Below are 18,632 nucleotides of genomic sequence, written 5' to 3'. Positions count from 1 at the left end.
TTTGCCCTTCCACCCCCCATTTCCACCCCCATATCCCCCTGTACCCCCATTTACCCCCTGTGCCCCCCCGCCACTGACCCCCCTGTCCCACAGAGGAGCCAGAGGAACTCGGGGACCCCCCAAGGCGAGGGCACTGCCAGGTGGGTGTTGGGGACCCCAAAGTGCCCCAAGAACCCTAAAACTGCCACAGGAACCCCCCCAAAACTGCCCCAGAGACTTCAGAACTACCCCAAGAGACCCCAGAGTTATCCCAGGGACCCCCAAACCACCCCAGAGACCCCAAATCTGCCCTAGAGACCCTAGAACAACACCAGAGACCCCCAAACTGTCCCAAGGGACCTCCCAACTTCCCCAGGGCCCCCCGAAACGGCCTTGGAGATCCCCAAAACTACCCCAGAGACCCCCAAGTCTGTCCCAGGGACCCCCAAACCACCCCAGAGACCCCAAATCTGCCCTAGAGACCCTAGAACAACACCAGAGACCCCCAAACTGTCCCAAGGGACCTCCAAACTGCCCCAGGGACCCCCCCAAACGGCCTTGGAGATCCCCAAAACTACCCCAGAGACCCCCAAGTCTGTCCCAGAGACCCCCAAACCACCCCAGAGACCCCAGATCTGCCCCAGGGACCCCAGAACAACACCAGAGACCCCCAAACTGTCCCAAGGGACCTCCAAACTGCCCCAGGGACCCCCCCAAACGGCCTTGGAGATCCCCAAAACTACCCCAGAGACCCCCAAGTCTGTCCCAGAGACCCCCAAACCACCCCAGAGACCCCAGATCTGCCCCAGGGACCCCAGAACAACACCAGAGACCCCCAAACTGTCCCACCCAGCCACCCCCTGAGCCCCCCGACCCCGAGGGCGACTGGGGGGGCCCCAGCTCAGGCAGCGAGAGCGGGGGACTGGGGGGACCCCCGCACCCCCCCGGGGCCCCCCTGCTCCCCCCGGGGTCCCCCGAGACCCCCCTGAGCAGCGATGGGGACTCGGAGCCTGAGGACGAGGCGCTGCGGGAGCAGCTGCGGCGGCTGCGAGAGAAGTGAGTGAGGGCTTTTGGGGGGTGGTTTGGGGGGTCCTGAGGAGATTTGGGGGTCCCAAGGGGTCTTGGAGGGGCTTAGGGGCACCCCCTGACCTCACCCAGGCACTTCCCGGAGACGCTTGAACTGCCAGTGTGGCATGACTGGGACCCTGGGGTGGTTTTGGGGGTCCCGGGGAGGGTTTGGGGGTTCTGGGAGAGTTTTGGGGGTCTCAGAGAGGGTTTTGGGGGTTCGGGGGAGGTTTCGGGGGTCTCGGGAAGGTTTTTGGGGACCCCCTGTGACCCCCCCTGCCCCCTCAGGCACATCCAGGAGGTTCTGGAGCTGCGGGCGCGGCAGGACCGGGAGCTGCGGGAGCTGCACCATCGGCTCCGAGCCCTCAAAGAGGCCCGGGGGGACCCCCCAAAATGGGGAGGGGGTGGCGGGACCCCACCCCAGCGCGGCCTCGGGGGGTCCCCGCGGCGGCCTCGGGGGGCCCGGGCGCGTGGGCGGGGCCGGGGCGTGGCCTTGACAGGTTTGGGGGGCTAGGAGGGGATTTTGGGGTGCGGGGATTTTGAGGTGCAAAGGGTGGATTTGGGGGGCTAGGAGGGGATTTGTCTGTCCTTTAGAGGGGACCCGACGCCCCCGGCCCCCCCAAAAAAGGGGCTCTTCACCGACGACCTGCACCGGCTGGTGGATGAGTGGGTCCAGGACACGGCCAGGGCCCAGGTGGGGGGGCGGGGGGACTTTTGGGGGGCTGGAATGGCTCCCCACCCCATTTTAGGGGGGTCTGGAGGGATCATTTGGTGGGGAGGCCTGCACCCCTTTTTGGGGGGCTGGAGGGGCTCTTTATCCCAGTTTTAGGGATCTAGGGGAATTTTTTGGGGGCCTGAGATGGTTACTGGGGGGCTGGGGGGGACTGCTCCCCATTTTTGGGGGTCTGGGGGTGGGTGGGAAGCTGAGAGGGTTTTTTGGGGGTCCCCAAAAGCTGAACCCCCATTTTTCCCTCCTTCCTCCCCCAGGCCACCTCCTCGTGGGTCTCCACCCTGCGCGGCACCCGTGGGACCCCCCGAAAATGGGGGGAGCTGCCCCCCCCCAAGCCTGCTCTGCATGGGGGAGGATTTTGGGGGGGGGGGGATTTTGAGGTGAAAAGGGTGAATTTGGGGGGCTAGGAGGGGATTTTGGGGTACAAATGGGGGGATTTTGGGGTGGGGGAAGGGGTTGGGGTAAAAAAGAGGTTTTGGGTTGCAGGGAGGGATTTTGGGGTGCCACAGGAAGGGGATTTTGGAGTACAAAGGGGGATTTTTGGGATGCAAAAGGGGGTTTGGGGTGCAAAGAGAGGATTCTGGGGTGCAAAGGGGGGATTTTAGGGTGGGGGAAGGGGATTGGGGTAAAAAGGGGAAGTTTTGGGGTGCAGGGAGGGATTTTGGCGGTGCAGGCTTTGGGGTAAAAAGAGGTTTTAGGGTGCGAGGGGAGGTTTTGGGGTGCAGGTGGGTCCCCCTTTTCCAAATTCCCCTCCCCTACCTGCAGAGGCCTCAGCTCCTCCTTCCTCCCCCAGGCCACCTCCTCGTGGGTCTCCACCCTGCGCGGCACCCGTGGGACCCCCCGAAAATGGGGGGAGCTGCCCCCCCCCAAACCTGCCCTGCGTGGGGGGGGCAGCCCCCTCCCCCCGGGGGCTGAGTAAAGGGGGGTCCCGACACCCTGCCCCCCCCAAACCCCCTGATTTTGGGTCAAAATCCCGATTTCCAGCCCCTGAATGGCTTTGTTTCACCCCAAAACCCCCTTTTATAACCCCCCCCCATTGGGTGACCCCAAATTTCCAGCCCAAAAATGACCTTGTTTCACTCTGAAATTCCCCTTTGTTTGGGTTCTGTGGTGTAACCCCTGTTTCTGGCCCCAAAAATGCCTTATTTTGCCCTAAAATTCCCCTTTATTTGCTGCCCGTGTGGGCTGAACCCACTTTCTGGTCTCAATTCACCCCCAAAATCCCGTTTATAGGATACTCGACCCCCCCAGTTTCTGGCCCCAAAAGCTCCTCATTTTGACCCCAAATCCTCCCCCCCCCCACCCTTTTTGGCCCCAAAATCTTTCTATTTTATCCCAACCCCCACCTTTTTTGGGTTATTCCCCCTTTGCAAGATTACCCCACTTTCTGGTGCCCAAACTCCCCTCATTTCACTTCAAAACTCCCCTTTTTTGTGCCTTGCCCACCCCAATTTTCTGCCCCAAATCCCTCATTTTACCCCCAAATTCTCTTTTTGGGCCATTCCCCCTCTGCATGAGGTGACCCCATTTTTTAGCCCCCAAATCACCTCATTTCACCCCAAAAATCTTTTTTTTGTGGCCTTTCTGCCCCTCTTTTTCACACCCCCTGAATGTGATGACACTTGTTTGCCCCAAAATTGCCTTGTTTTAACCCAAAACCCCTTTTTCAGCCTATCTCCCCTTTTCCAACCCTCCCACAACATTATCCCACTTTTTGCTCCCCAAATTGCATCATTTCACCCCAAAAAAATCTCTTTCAGAGCCTTCCCTTCTCCCTCAGGAGACCCTATTTTCAGCCCCAAAATCTCCAAATTTCACACAAAAATCCCTTTTTTGGCCCTTGCCGCTCTTTTTGTCCCCCACACGAAGTGATCCCAATTTTTAGCTCCCAAACAGCCTCATTTTGCCCCAAAACACAAACGGTTGAACCCAAACCTCTCATTTATCCCAAAATTCCCTTTCCCCCCCTCAATACACTCCAGAGCCCCCAAAATTTCCATTTTTCACCAAAAGCCCCTTACAGGCATGGAATTCCCTGTCATGTGACCACAGTGGAGGAGAGCAGGCTGTACTGGTTTTACTGGTGACCCACCCCCCCTATACTGGTCATACTGGTGCAACAACCCCCTCTCATTCCTGTACCCCTCCCTCACCCCAATTTTTGGGTCATTTTGTCGTGTTTTCCGCTCATCTACCTCACCCCTTCACCAAGCGAGCGAGGTTTCGGGGTGAATTCTCGGGTGTTCTGGTTCGAGAGGGTGGGAAGGCGTTTGTTTTGCGGGGAAATTGTTAAAAAGCGCGAGAAAAAAAAAAAAATCCTAAAATTTAAGAAATAAAAGCGTGGCTGGTGCGCGCCACTCCCAAAATGGCGGCCGGGTCGCCATACTCAAGCTGGCGACGGCGGCGCCACGCCCAAGATGGCGGCCCCGCCCCCGCACACCCAATGGGGGCGTTTCGTCCTTCCCAAAATGGCGTCCTCGCCCTTCCCAAGATGGCGGCTCGACGCGGCCAAAATGGCGCCGGGGCCCCGCCCTCTCCCTCCCCGTTTCCGCGTTTGAATAAAACTTTCCCGGGCGGCCCGGAGCGCGCGGAGGCCGCGGCGGCGGCGGCAGCACCGGGCCCGGGGCCGGCAGCGGCGGCGGCGACCTGGCGGCGGCGGAGGAGCGGCCGCGAGAAGCGCTGGGCCTTGCCGGGGCGGGCTGCGGCCTAGTCGGGAGGTGGCGGTGGGGGGGGCGCAGGCCTCGCGGTATCCCGCAGGCCTCGGGGGGGATCCCGCCGGCCTTGAGGAGGTGTCGGCGGCTTTTTGGGGATCCCCAAAGCTTTTAAGGGGTCCCGGGGGTCTTTGGGGGCGTCCCGGCGACCCCACAGCGCGGGGGGAGGGGGCGGCCGAGACCCCACGGACGCTGTGAGGGGACCCCGGGCCCGGCGGCGCTTTTGGGGGTTCCCACACGCTATAGGGGCGGGGGAGACCCTGTGGGTGCATTTTTGGGGGGCTCTGGGCCGTATAAAGCCTCGGGGAGGGGGTCCCAGAGCCCTGGCGACCCTTGGAGGGGTTTCCCTACACCTCTAGACCCTTTTGGGGGAGGTCTTAGGCCCTCATCAATACCTGAGGGGGATCCCAAGTCTCTGCAGGCCCTTTTGGGGTGCCCCCGGCCCGTATAGGGTTTTTTGGGGGGTCGTGCCCCTCAGTTCCCCTCAGGGTCCTCCACAGGCCGCGTTTTGGGGGGGCTTTGGGGGTGTTTGTAGGGGAGCAGCCTAGGGGTTGGTTTTTGGGTTTTTTTTTTGAGTGGTTTTTTTTTGAGGGAGTTGTTTGGGGGGTATTTTTGGGGTGTTTTTTGAGCCTGATTTTGGGGTTTTGCTGAAGCTGTTTCTGGGTGTTTTTGAGGCTGTTTTGGTGGGGTTTTTTTTTGAGGTTGCTTTTGGTGTGTTCTTGAGAGTGTTTTTCTGGGTTGGTTTTTTCTTTGGAGGGGATTTTCGGGGGTCTGGCGGGCAGCACGCGGATGTCCCGGGCCGGGGGGGGTCGCGGGGGTCCGTAGGGTCGGGGGTCGCCCCGGGGGCCCGGCCATGGCCTCGGTGCCCGTGTACTGCCTGTGCCGCCTGCCCTACGATGTGACCCGCTTCATGATCGAGTGCGATGGCTGTCAGGACTGGTTCCATGGCAGGTGCGACTGGGGGCACTGGGATGGGGCTGGGGGGGGACTGGGAGTAGTGGGAGGCATCTGGGAGGCACTGGGGGAGGACTGGGAGGCATCTGGAGGGGACTGGGAGAAGTCCAGGGGTACTGAAAGGGACTTAAGGGGTGTACTGGGAAGGACTGGGAGAAGCCTGGGTGGTACTGGAGAGCACTGGAAGAATTCTGGCGGGGGCTACGGGGTACTGGGAAGGTCTGGGAGGGACGGGGAAGTACAAAGATAATTCTGGGATGTGATTGGGGTTAGTGGGGAGGTGGCTGGGGGTTACTGGGAAGGTGCTTGGTGGTTATTGGGAGGCACTGGGAGTTACTGGGGTGTCCCCACAGCTGCGTGGGGGTGGAGGAGGAGGCGGCGGCGGAGATCGACCTGTACCACTGCCCCCAGTGCGCCGTGCTCAGGGGGCCTTCCGTCAGTGAGTGGGACTGGGAGGGACTGGGAGGGACTGGGATGGGGGGCACTGAGAGTGCCAGTGAGTGGGACTGGGAAGGACTGGGATGCACTGGGATGGGGGCGGGGGAGATGCTCTGGGCTCCCCGTGGATCCCCGATTCCTTGTGTGTCCCCATGTGTCCATGTCCTTGTGTGTCCATGTCCCCACTGTGTCCCTGTGTGTCCCTCTGTCCCCACGTGTCCCTCTGTCCCTGTGCATCCCCACGTGTCCCTCTGTCCCTGTGCATCCCCACGTGTCCCTCTGTCCCCACCGTGTCCCCCTGTCCCGCAGTGAAGCGGCGCCGTGGCCCGGCCAAGGCCCCGGAGCAGGACCCCGGCCGTCCGGCCCGGACCGGCAGTGCCCAGTTCATCCGGGAGCTGCGGGGCCGCACCTTCCCCAGGTGAGGGCAGGGCTGGGTGTGGGTCAGTGCCAGGTGAGGGTCAGTGCCAGGTGAAGGTCGGTGCCAGGTGTTGGGCACTCTCAGTGAGGGTCAGTCCGGCTGTACCCCTCGCACAGGCGAAGGTCAGTTCTGGAGGGTGTTGGTCAGTCCTGAGTGATGTTGGTCACTCCTGGGGAGTGTCGGTCACTCTCGGGGGTCTCACTGCTCTGCTCTGCGCCCCCAGCATGGACCAGGTGCTGCTGTGGCCCAGCAAATGGTCAGGGGTTGGGTGATCCCTGTGGGAGTTGGGGGGTGTCCCTGTGGGGTTCAGGGGGTCTGGGGTCACTCCTGGGGGTCTCACCCCCCTGCTGTACGCCCCCAGTGCGGACGAGGTGTGCTGTGGCCCAGCAAATGCTCAGGGGTTGGGTGATCCCTGCGGGAGTTAGGTGATCCCTGTGGTGGTTGGGGGGGTCCCTGTGGGGTTCAGGGGGTCTGGAGTCACTCCTGCGTGTCTCACCCCCCTGCTTTGCCCCCCAAGTGCGGACGAGGTGCTGCTGCGGCCCAGCGGGGCCCAGCTGACCGTGGAGTACCTGGAGGAGAACAGCTTCAGCGTGCCCATCCTGGTGGCACGGCACGAGGGGCTGGGCATGACCCTGCCCCCCCCGTCCTTCACCCCCCGCGACGTCCTGCACCACGTTGGTCAGGGGCTTTGGGGGGCCTGGGGGGCTTTTGGAGGGGCTGGGAGTATCGGGGGGTCCCCAAGACCCCATAATAGGAGCAGGATCCTCCTTACAAGTTCACTCTTTGCACTCTACTGGGGGGTCCTGGGCGTACAGGTGAGGGTCTAGAGGGCCCCCATTCATGGTATGGGGTGCATGGGGGTGTTTGGGGGGTCTGGGGATGTCAGGGGATACCCAGGACCCCACAGTAGGGTCAGGGTCCCCCCTATAACTACACCCCCTTGTTGGCTTCTTACACTGTATTGAGGGGTCCTGGGGGGATGGGTGAGGGCCCAGAGGGTCCCTATTCAGGTTTGGGGGTTCTCAGGAAGGTTTGGGGGGATTTTTGGGGGCCCCCAGCTGGTTTTGGGGTGCTTAGGGAGGTCTGGGGATCCACGGGGAGGTTGGGGGGGGAGTTTAGTGTCTCTCAGCCGTTTTTGTAATACTCAGGCAGTTTTGGGGTGCACTGGGAGGTTTGGGGGGTTTTGTGATGCTCAGGCAGTTTTGGGGCACACAGAGAGGTTTTGGGGGTCTCCCTGGCCGTTTTTGGGGTGCTCAGGCAGTTTGGGGGCCCTCAGGAGCTGACAAAGTGGTGGCCGTGCTGGACGTGGGCCGCCAGGCCGAGCTGCGCATGCGCCTCGGGGACTTCGTGGCCTACCTGGGGGGACCCCGGCGCGAGCGCGTCCTCAGCGTCACCGGCCTGGAGTTCTCAGACACGCGGTGGGTCCCAGTGCTCCCAGTGGCTCCCAGCCCTGCCTAGTCCCTTCCCAGTGCTCCCAGTAATTCCCAGTTCTTTCCAGTGCTGCCTGGTCCTTCACAGTGCTCCCAGTAACTCCCAGTTCTTTCCAGTGCTCCCAGTGCCTCCTCCTCCTCCAACATCAGGGACGCTCAAAATCCTGGATCCTTCTCCTTGCCTAACCCCAGGGACCCCCAAAATCCCAGATCCTCCCCCTTCCCTCCTCCTCCAACCCCAGGGACCCTGAAAATCCAGATCCTCCCCCTTCCCTCCTCCGACCACAGGAACACCCAAAATCCCAGATCTTGCCCTCCAAGGACCCCCAAAATCCCCGATCCTGCCACTGGATCCCTGGCATCCACCACTACATCCTTTCATGCCTGGGGTACCCCGTGCCCCATGGGGGGTTCCCCACTTCCTGACCCCTGTTTTTTGGGGTGCCCAGGCTGTCGAACCTGGTGCAGACCCCGCGGATCGTGCGGAAGCTCTCGTGGGTGGAGAACCTGTGGCCGGGGGAGTCGGCGCGGGAGCGGCCGAGCGTGCAGAAATTCTGCCTGATGGGGGCCAAGGACAGCTACAGCGACTTCCACATCGACTGCGGGGGCACCTCGGCCTGGTACCACGTGCTCAGGGTACGAGGGGGGTTTGTAAGGGATTTTGGGGGGGTTTATAGGGGACTTGGGGGGAGTTACAGGGAAATTAGGGCTGGGGTGTGTGGTTACAGTGACTTTCACATCGACTGCAGGGGACCTCAGCTTGGTACCACATGCTCAGGGTACAAGGTGGGGTTCTCCAGGAGTCTGGGGGGTGGTTTTAGAGGGTTTTTAGAGAAGATTTGGGAGTTTTTTGGGGTAATTGAGGTTGGGGTTGTGTGGTTATAAGGACTTTAATGGTGACTGAGGGGGCACCTCGGCCTGGTACCTCGTGCTCAGGGTACAAAGTGGGGCTTCTCCAGAGGTCTGGGAAGGGGTTTTAGGGGATTGTAGAGGGGATTTGGGGGATTTCAGATGCCATTTGGGGGAATGAAACCTGGTGCTCTTACCTGTCCCACGTGCCCCCCCCTCACCTGTGCCCCAGGGTGAGCAGATCTTTTACCTGGCGCGTCCCTCGGCCGCCAACCTGGCGCTGTTCGAGGCCTGGAGCAGCTCCCGGAACCAGCCCGAGCTCTTCTTCGGGGACCAGGTGGATCGGTGCTTCCGGTGCCACCTGCGCCAGGGACAGACCCTCTTCATCCCCACAGGTGAGGGGGTGGCTCGGGGACAGCTGGGCACAACCTCGGTGCCACCTGTGCCAGGCCCCAAGTGCACCTGCAGTGTCACCTGTGTAAGGCACAGACACCTTCAGTGCCATCTGTGCCACCTGTGCCAGACCCCAAGTGCACCTGCAGTGTCACCTGTGTAACGCACAGACACCTTCAGTGCCATCTGTGCCACCTGTGCCAGGCCCCAAGTGCACCTGCAGTGTCACCTGTGTAAGGCACAGACGCTCCCAGTGTCACCTGTGCAAGGGACAGAGACCCCCCAGTGTCACCTGTGCCACCTGTGCCAGACCCCAAACGCAGCCCCGTTGTCACCTGTGCTAGGTGGTTAGGTGACCTGTGTCACCGGGCTAGGGCCAGACCACCCCCAAACATACCCCAGTGTCACTTGTGTCACCAGGGGAGGGTTTGGTGACCTTGGGGACCCCCTAGTGTTTCCTGGTGGGGGTCAGACGAGGGCTCCCAGTAACCCCAGCCAACCAGCCTCTCCTTTTCCAATGGATCCCGGTGCTCTCCTGCAGCTCCCAGTGCTCCCAGTGCCCTTCCCATTTCCCCCAGTGGCCCCTCCCAGTTCTCCAGTTGCCCCAGCTGCTCGTGCCTGCCCCGGTTCCCTGTGCCTGCCCCAGTGCTCCCAGTTCCCCGTGTCTGTCCCCAGGCTGGATCCACGCTGTGCTGACCCCCGTGGACTCTCTGGCCTTCGGGGGGCACTTCCTGCACAGCCTCAACATCGGCATGCAGCTCCGGTGGGTTGGGGAGGGGGCTTTTGGGAGGGTTTGGGGGGTTTTGATCAGGTTTTGAGGGTGTTTGGGGATGTTTTTGGGGAGAGTTTGGGGGGGGGGCTGGTTGAGGGTTTGGGGGTTTTGGAAGGGTTTTAGGGGTGTTTTTGGTGTTGGGTGAGAGTTTTGGGATGCAGGGAGAATTTCAGGGTGCCCTCAGCCCAGCAGGTGTTGTGGGGTGCCTGTGGATCCCCCAGACACCCCTCCCCAAAGCCCCCCCTGACCCCCCAAAAATTCCCCAGGGCGTATGAGCTGCAGCGTCGCCTCAACACCCCTGACCTGGCCAAGTTCCCCAATTTTGAGACCATCTGCTGGTACGTGGGGAGGCACCTGCTGGACACCTTCCGAGGTGGGTGCCCCTCCTGGGGGGCTGGGGACCCACCTGGGGGGGTTTAAACCCACCTGGGGAGGGTTAAAACCTGTCTGGGGGGGCTGGGAACCCACCTTGGGGGGGGGTTTAAACCCACCTGGGGAGGGTTAAAACCTGTCTGGGGGGGCTGGGAACCCACCTGGGGGGGTTTAAACCCACCTGGGGGGGCTCTAGACACATCTAGGGGTCTTTAAACCCAACTGGGAGAGGTTTGAACTCATCTGTGGGGGCTCTAAACCCAACTGGGGGGGCTGGGAAGCCACGGGGAAGGGTTTAAACCTGTGTAAAGTCATCTGGGGGGGTGTTCTAAACCCATCCTGGGACCTTTAAACTGAACTTAGGGGGCTTTGAACCCATCTGGGGAGGCTTTAAACCCAACTGGAGGGGCTTAAACCAAACTGAGAGGGCTTGGGGGGGCTGCAAACCCACCTGGGGGGGCTTGAAACTTATTGGGCGGGGGGTTTAAATCTGTGTGTGGGGGTTCTAAACCCATCTGGGGGAGTTGGAGATCCCCCCAAGAAGGATCTGGTGGGTCCCATCCTCAATTTTTGAGGTTGTCACTGAGTTTCACATCCTGATTTTGGGGTGTCCCTGTGGTTCCCACACTGGTTTGGTGGTTCCCATCCCAATGTGGGTTTTTTGGGATTTTTGGGGTGCAGGGCTGCGAGAGAACCGTCGGCACCCCGCTGCCTATTTGGTGCTGGGAGCCCGAGCCCTGACCGGGGCCTTCCGAGCCTGGACCCGCCGAGAGGTTTGGGGGGGTCCAGAGTGGTTTTGGGGGGGATCCTGAAGGGTTTTGGGGGGGTCTAGAGGGATTACGGGGGGCTCCAGGGCGATTTGGGAGGGTCCCAAGGGGTTTTGGGGGACTCCAGATGGGTTCTGGGATGGTCCCGAGGGGTTTTGGACTTTGGGAGGGTCCTGAGGGATTTTGGGGTCTCCAGATGGATTCTGGGGGGCTCCAGATGGATTTTGGGGGGTCCCGAGGGGTTTTGGGGGTTGTCCAAAAGGATTTTGGGAGGGTCCTGAGTGGTTTGGGGGGTGCTCAAAGCTATTTTGGGGGGGTTCCAAGGGATTTTGGGGGGCTCTGGAGGGGTGGGAGGTTTTGGGGGGAGGTTTTGGGGTTCCTCAGGTTTGGGGTCTCCCCCATTTTAACCCTTTCGCCCTCATTTTAACCCTTTCCTCCCCAGGTTCTGGCAGAGCATGAGCAGGAGATCCCCGAGACCGTCCGGCCGGGGCAGCTGATCAAGGAACTGGGCAGGGAGATCCGGTTGGCAGAGGTGAACTGGGAGAACTGGGAGCACTGGGAGGGACTGGGAGTGACTGGGGGGGGTGGTGGGGAATTAGGTGGGTACTGGGAGGGACTGGGGGGGGCTGGGATGGAATGGGGGGGGCACTGGGAGGGATTTGAAGTGCACTGGGAAGGGACTGGGAGCAACTGGGGAGGGACTGGAAGGAATTGGGCGGCCACTGGGAGGGGTTCTGAGGAGGTTTTGGGGTTACTGGGAGGAACTGGATCATACTGGGTGATACTGGGACATATTGGGAGCTCTGTATCCCCTCCCCACAGGAACTGTTCCAGCAGAGCACGGGGATGTCGGGGACCCCCTTTGGGCCCCCCTGGGGCGTTCCAGCCCCCAAAAAGGGGGGGCTCCGCAAGCCCCCCCCCAACTCCCGCCCCCCTGACGATGGGGGGACCCCGAACCCCCCCCCAGTCCCCCCCGACCCCTGCTCCCCCCCCAGCTCTCCCCTGGACCTGGACTCGGAGGAGGAGCTGCAGATCGACGAGACCCCCCCGCGGCGGGGCCCGCGCCGCCTGCCCCGTGGGTATCCCAAAAACATCCCCAAACATCCCCAAAAACATCCCCAAACTACCCCCAAAAACATCCCCAGACATCCCCAAAACCATCCCCAAACTACCCCCAAAACCATCCCCAAACATCCCCAAAAACATCCCTAAAACCATCCCCAAACTACCCCCAAAAACATCCCCAAACATCCCCAAAATCAGCCGCAAATCTGACCCCAAAAACCCCAAACCATCCCAAAATCTAGCCCCAAACCTGACCCGAAACAACGCCAAAATGATCTCAACCCCCCCCACCCCAACCCCTCATTTTTGGGGCGTGACCCCAGCCCCCTTCTTTGGGGTGTGTTCCCCCAATCCCCATTTCCAGAGTCTGACCCCAATCTCTGTTTTGGGGTGACCCCTAATCCCCATTTTTGGGGTCTGACCCCAGTCCCCATTTTCGGCGTCTGATCCCAATCCTGTTTTTGGGGTGGCCCCAGTCCTGTTTTTGGGGTGACCCCAATCCCCATTTTCAGGGTCTGACCCCAATCCTGTTATTGGGGTGACCCCAATCCTGTTTTTGGGGTGACCCCAAACCCCAATCCCGTTTTTGGGGTGTCCCCAGGGCTCCCCCGGAAGCTGCCTCGGGCCAAGCCCTGCTCTGACCCCAACCGGGTGCGGGAGCCGGGGGAGGTCGACTTCGACATCGAGGTGGGTCTGGGGGGGTTTTTGGGGGGCTCTTTGGGGGTTTGGGGGGGGTTAAGGGAATTGGGGGGGTTTTGGGAGGGATCCATGGGGGTATTTGGGGGGTTCTGAGGGTTTTTGGGGGGCTTCAGGGGAACTGGGAGTGTCCTGGGGGCGGTTCTTGGGGGGGTTTTTGTGGTGACAACCTAAAAGTGGGGATTGGGGAGCACCCCAAAAATGGGGTTTGGGGAGCGTTTCTGACCCCCTGCTCCCCAGGAGGGGTGCACCCCAGATTGGGGTGGTTTTTTGGGGTATTTTTGGGTGTTTTTGGGGTACTTTTGAGTTGTTTTGGGGTATTATAGGATATTTTTGGAGGTTTTTGGTTATTTTTGGGTATTTCTGATTCCCTGCCCCCCAGGAGGGTTGCACGACAGACTGGGGTGGTTTTTGGGGTGTTTTGGGTGTTTTTTTGGGGTGTTTCTGACCCCCTCCCCCCAGGAGGATTACACCACTGACGAGGAGGACGAGGGGGGCGCGGGGGGCAGCGCTGGGATCCTGGACCTGCTCAAGGCCAGCCGGCAAGTGGGGGGCTCCGAGTACCCCCCAAAACCATCCCCAAACCACCCCCAAAAACATCTCCAAACAGCCCCAAAAACATCCCAAAAACATCCCAAAAACATTCTCAAACCACCCCCAAAACCATCCCCAAAAACATCCCCAGACATCCCCAAAACCATCCCCAAACTACCCCCAAAACCATCCCCAAACATCCCCAAAAACATCCCTAAAACCATCCCCAAACTACCCCCAAAAACATCCCCAAACATCCCCAAAATCAGCCGCAAATCTGACCCCAAAAACCCCAAACCATCCCAAAATCTAGCCCCAAACCTGACCCGAAACAACGCCAAAATGATCTCAACCCCCCCCACCCCAACCCCTCATTTTTGGGGCGTGACCCCAGCCCCCTTCTTTGGGGTGTGTTCCCCCAATCCCCATTTCCAGAGTCTGACCCCAATCTCTGTTTTGGGGTGACCCCTAATCCCCATTTTTGGGGTCTGACCCCAGTCCCCATTTTCGGCGTCTGATCCCAATCCTGTTTTTGGGGTGGCCCCAGTCCTGTTTTTGGGGTGACCCCAATCCCCATTTTCAGGGTCTGACCCCAATCCTGTTATTGGGGTGACCCCAATCCTGTTTTTGGGGTGACCCCAAACCCCAATCCCGTTTTTGGGGTGTCCCCAGGGCTCCCCCGGAAGCTGCCTCGGGCCAAGCCCTGCTCTGACCCCAACCGGGTGCGGGAGCCGGGGGAGGTCGACTTCGACATCGAGGTGGGTCTGGGGGGGTTTTTGGGGGGCTCTTTGGGGACAGACTGGGGTGGTTTTTGGGGTGTTTTGGGTGTTTTTTTGGGGTGTTTCTGACCCCCTCCCCCCAGGAGGATTACACCACTGACGAGGAGGACGAGGGGGGCGCGGGGGGCAGCGCTGGGATCCTGGACCTGCTCAAGGCCAGCCGGCAAGTGGGGGGCTCCGAGTACCCCCAGCTCAGGTTTGGGGGGGTCTGAGGGGGGGCTGGGCTGGGTTTGAGGGGTCTGGGAGGGATCCCTGCAGGATTTTGGGGGGCAATTGTAGGGCTGGATTTTAGGGGTTCCTGGGGGGCTGGGGTGGACTTTGAGCCGGAGCTGAGCTGGATTTGGGGGTCCCCAGGGCTGGGGGAGGGATTTGAGGGGGATTTTGGGGGGATCCCCCAAGTGTTTTGGGAATGCAGGTGTTGGGTTTTGGGGTCCTGGGGGGCTTGAGGGAGCACTGGGCTAATTTTGGGGGTCCCCAGATATCTGGGGGGGCTTGGGGGGAGTCACTAGCTGCTTTTGGGGGTGCAGGGGTTTGGTTTGGGGGGGGGTCCCTGGGGGTTATTTGGGATCCCGTGTTGGGTTTTGGGGTTACCTGGGGTCCCTAGTTGGGTTTTAGGGATTATTTGGGGTCCCTGGTTGGGTTTTGGGAGTAACTTCTGTGGTTGGGCTCACTTTACCCCCGTCCATCTCCTTTTGGGGCTGTTTCTCCTCAATGTGAGGATCCCAAACATGCCGTGACCCCCCCCCCAAACCCAATTTTTTCCCCTTTTTTTCTCCACAGCGAGGCCCCCGCCTCCCCCAGCACACGCGAGGCCATCCAGGGCATGCTCTGCATGGCCAACCTCCCTGCAGGGACCCCTCTGGGACCCCCAAACTGGTGGGGAGGGGGTGGGGGCACCGAAAGGGGGGGTCCTGGGGGGTCTGGGGGACCCCGCAGAGCCCCCCCTGCCCCCCGGAGCACCGACAGCGAGGCTGAGGGGAGCCTGGACGAGCAGGACAGCCTGGGGGCCTGCTTCAAGGATGCTGAGTACAGTGAGTGTGACCCCAAAACCATCCTAAAAATACCCCAAAGACAGCCCCAAAATCCCCCCGAAGCCCCCTGCTTCAAGGATGCTGAGTACAGGGAGTGTGACCCCAAAACCATCCTAAAAATACCCCAAAGACAGCCCCAAAATCCCCCCGAAGCCCCCTGCTTCAAGGATGCTGAGTACAGGGAGTGTGACCCCAAAACCATCCTAAAAATACCCCAAAGACAGCCCCAAAATCCCCCCGAAGCCCCCTGCTTCAAGGATGCTGAGTACAGGGAGTGTGACCCCAAAACCATCCTAAAAATACCCCAAAGACAGCCCCAAAATCCCCCCGAAGCACCCTGCTTCAAGGATGCTGTGTACAGTAAGTGTGACCCCAAAACCATCCTAAAAATACCCCAAAAAATACCCCAAAATCCCCCCCAAAACACCCTGCTTCAAGGATGCTGTGTACAGTGAGTGTGACCCCATAACCACCCTAAAATACCCCAAAACCATCCTAAAAATACCCCCAAAAATACCCCAAAATACCCCCAAAGCACCCTGCTTCAAGAATGCTGTGTACAGTGTGTGACCCCAAAACCACCCCAAAATACCCCAAAACCATCCTAAAAATACCCCAAAACCACCCCAAAACACACAAAATGCCCCAGAAGTATCCCAAAATACCCCAAAACACCTCAAATATCCCCAAAACACCCTAAATGTATCCAAAAACAACACCAAAATATCTGAAAATACTCCAAAAATACTCCCCAAAACACTCAAAATATCTCAGCAATACCCCAAAAACCCCAAAAATTACCCCCAGAACACCCCAAAACCATTCCCAGGCCGTTGTGGAATCCTCCTGAACTCCCCTTTTCCTGCCCCCAGGACCCCCCTGAACCCCAATTTTTCTTTCCCCCCCATCAGTTTATCCCTCACTGGAGTCGGACGAGGACGACCCCGCCCTGAAATCGCTCCCCAAAAAGAAGAAGGTGACGGACGACGCCCCCTGGAGCCCCAAAGGTTTGGGGGGGTCCTCGGAGGGGTTTTGGGGGGGTCCCTGGGGCAGGGCCTGGGTGGTTTGGGGAGGTTTGGGGGATTTGAGGAGCCTGGGGTTGGATTTGGGGTTCCTGGGGATCCCTGGTCCCGCCTTCTTTGGGGCAGGGGCTGATTTGGGGTCCCCCTTGCCTTGTTTGGGGTCTGATTTTGGGGTGTCCCCCCGTTCCCTGTTTGATTTTGGGGTGTCCCCCTTTGCTGTACTCTGATTTTGGGATGTCCCCCTATTCCCTGTCAGATTTTGGGGTATCCCCCCATTCCCTATCTGATTTTGGGGTGTCCCCCCGTTCCCTGTTTGATTTTGGGGTGTCCCCCTTTGCTGTACTCTGATTTTGGGATGTCCCCCTATTCCCTGTCTGATTTTGGGGTGTCCCCTATTCCCTGTCTGATTTTGGGGTGTCCCCTATTCCCTGTCTGATTTTGGGGTGTCCCCCCGTTCCCTGTCTGATTTTGGGGTGTCCCCTATTCCCTGTCTGATTTTGGGATGTCCCCCCATTCCCTGATTTTGGGGTGTCCCCTATTCCCTGATTTTGGGGTGTTCTCCCGTTCCCTGTCTGATTTTGGGGTGTCCCCCCGTTCCCTGTCTGATTTTGGGATGTCCCCCCGTTCCCTGTCTGATTTTGGGGTGTCCCCCCGTTCCCTGTCTGATTTTGGGGTGTCCCCAGCCCGGGTGACGCCGTCGCTGCCCCGGCAGAGCCGCCCGGTGCGGGAGGGGACGCGCGTGGCCTCGGTGGAGACCGGGCTGGCGGCAGCCGCTGCCAAACTGGCCCAGCAGGTGAACTGGGAGCACTGGGAGGAACTGGGAACACTGAGGGGGGGCAGTTTGGGGTTCTGGGGGTGCATTTAGGGGGTCCAGGGGATGATTGAGGGGAGTTCAGGGGGATTTGGGGGTGATTTTGGGGGTGGTTGGGATTGTCAGGGGGGGGGGGGATTTTGGGTTGCCAAACTGGCCCAGCAGCCGAATTGGGAGCACTGGGGGGAACTGCGGAAGGGGGATTTGGGCTTTGTGTGGAGGATTTAGGGGTTCCAGGGGGGTTTTAGGGGAGTTCAGGAGGATTTTGGGGGTGCCAAACTGGCCCAGAAGGTGAACTGGGAGCACTGGGGGGGGGAACTGCGGGAGAGGGGTTTTGTGGAGGGGGGATTTAGGGTGTCCGGGGGGGGTTGGAGTGGTGAGATCCTCTCAAAGCCCTCTCTAGACCCACAGCACACGTTTTGGGGGTTCTGGGGTGGTTTGGGGAGGTTATGGGGTGGTTCTGGGGTGGTTTTGGGGGGTTCGGGGGTGGTTTCGAGGGTTCTGGGGTGGTTTCGGGGGGTCTCTTTGAGCTCTGTCCCCCCAATCCCGGTGACATTCCCGACCCCCCCGCAGGGAAGCGCCCCCGGAAGGGTTTGGCCACAGCCAAGCAGCGCCTGGGCCGGATCCTCAAAATCCACCGCAACGGGAAACTGCTGCTCTGAGGGCGGGGCCGGCCACGCCCTGCCAGGCTCCGCCCACCGCAGGCTGAACGATGAACTATGGGCGGGGCTGGTGCAGAAAGGGGCGGGGCCTGATGGAGCCGTGCCTATCAGAACAAGGTTGTGCTGGCTAAAAGGGCGTGGCTCTTTTTAGGCTCCACCCCTTCAGGTGTTGCTCCACCTGACCCCTCTGAGGCCACACCCACAATGTGGATTCAGATGAGACCACACCCATCACGGCCCAAGCCACGCCCATTGGTAATGTAGGGTAAAACACGGGCGTGGCTATGATAATCCACGCCCACATAGATACAGACCACGCCCACAAAGGGTGGAGCTGCATCCCAGCTCTTCCCACCACGGTTCCCACCTTCCCATTGGCTGTGGATGGGCTGGGGGCGGGGCTTTCTCGTTTCCCGCCTCCAGGAGCTCAGGCGATTGGACAAGCCCCGCCCCACAGCTGCGGGAGGGGCGGAGCCATCTTTGATTGGTCTCCACTGGGTTTTTTTGCCCCTCCCCTAGGTGTCTTCAGGTTGATTGATGGGGCGGGGCTGCTTCCCATTGGCTGCCCCTGTTTTGTAGGCGTGTCCTGAGGCTGCGGCCCCGCCCCCCTCCTTTTGTATTTGTAGAATAAAAAAGGAAAAAAAAAAAGAAAAAAACCGCAATTGGTGAAAAATGCCCCGGGTGAGGTCACGTGACTCCCCCTTTAGCGCGCCCCGCCGGGCAGCTCTCGCGAGACCTTGCCCTTCCCTCCGGCAGCGCTCTTCCGAGATCTTGTCCTCCAGCCGAGGAGGGCGATCTCCAATCTCGCGAGATTTGAAGCCGCACTCAGCCGGCGCTCTCGCGAGAGCCGCGCGCGCCGCCGCCGTTCCCGCCGCTGAGGCAGCGGCCGCGCTCCCCCCGCCCTCCCTCCCCCTCCCGCGGCGGGGCCGCTCTCCCGTTGCCGCTCTCGCTTCTCTCTCTCTTTCCGCGCGCCTCTCGCGAGGCTTCGGGGCCGCGCTGCCGCCAGCGCCTCGCGAGATCTCGCTCTCATCAGCGTGCCGGTGAGTGCCGGTGCTTGAGGGAACGGCGTGGGGCCCGCGGCCTGCGAGGGGAGCGGGGGGGTTGAGCCGCTCTGTGGCGGGCAGGACCTTCCCCCCCTTCACCTTCAGCCCCCC

General features: G+C 60.5%; 2 protein-coding genes across 2 annotated transcripts in view; both read left to right on the top strand.

Annotated features, from left to right (window-relative positions):
* WNK3 (WNK lysine deficient protein kinase 3) overlaps window positions 1-2,693 on the top strand; it is a 12,698-nt gene extending 10,005 nt beyond the window's left edge. The window contains 5 exon segments of the mRNA XM_041406332.1: window positions 94-140; window positions 833-1,035; window positions 1,333-1,738; window positions 2,032-2,127; window positions 2,568-2,693. Coding sequence (XP_041262266.1) covers window positions 94-140; window positions 833-1,035; window positions 1,333-1,738; window positions 2,032-2,127; window positions 2,568-2,693 — 878 coding nt within the window.
* A 1,610-nt stretch (window positions 2,694-4,303) lies between these two features.
* PHF8 (PHD finger protein 8) lies at window positions 4,304-18,102 on the top strand. Its single transcript, XM_041406331.1, has 20 exons — window positions 4,304-5,436; window positions 5,793-5,878; window positions 6,187-6,295; window positions 6,813-6,973; window positions 7,572-7,713; window positions 8,175-8,361; window positions 8,807-8,969; window positions 9,643-9,730; window positions 10,006-10,112; window positions 10,793-10,884; window positions 11,321-11,410; window positions 11,701-11,953; window positions 12,545-12,630; window positions 13,102-13,207; window positions 13,846-13,931; window positions 14,036-14,148; window positions 14,733-14,983; window positions 15,895-15,990; window positions 16,689-16,844; window positions 17,228-18,102. The coding sequence occupies exons 1-20, from the start codon at window positions 5,339-5,341 to the stop codon at window positions 17,476-17,478; spliced, it is 2,721 nt and encodes a 906-aa protein (XP_041262265.1). The 5' UTR covers window positions 4,304-5,338; the 3' UTR covers window positions 17,479-18,102.
* Window positions 18,103-18,632: the final 530 nt, after the last annotated feature.

Source organism: Onychostruthus taczanowskii, unplaced genomic scaffold (genome assembly GCF_017590055.1).
Source record: "Onychostruthus taczanowskii isolate IOZ18803 unplaced genomic scaffold, ASM1759005v1 scaffold249, whole genome shotgun sequence".
NCBI lineage: Eukaryota > Metazoa > Chordata > Aves > Passeriformes > Passeridae > Onychostruthus > Onychostruthus taczanowskii.
The sequence above is the reverse complement of the archived record's forward strand: the minus strand, read 5'-3'. Positions and strand labels throughout refer to the sequence as shown.

Coding starts and splice junctions, on each gene's coding strand:
- PHF8 (XM_041406331.1), top strand. CDS start 5,339: ATGGCCTCGGTGCCCGTGTACTGCCTGTGCCGCCTGCCCTACGATGTG. Junction 7,714..8,174: donor CTGGAGTTCTCAGACACGCG/GTGGGTCCCAGT, acceptor TGGGGTGCCCAG/GCTGTCGAACCTGGTGCAGA. Junction 10,885..11,320: donor GAGCCTGGACCCGCCGAGAG/GTTTGGGGGGGT, acceptor TTTCCTCCCCAG/GTTCTGGCAGAGCATGAGCA.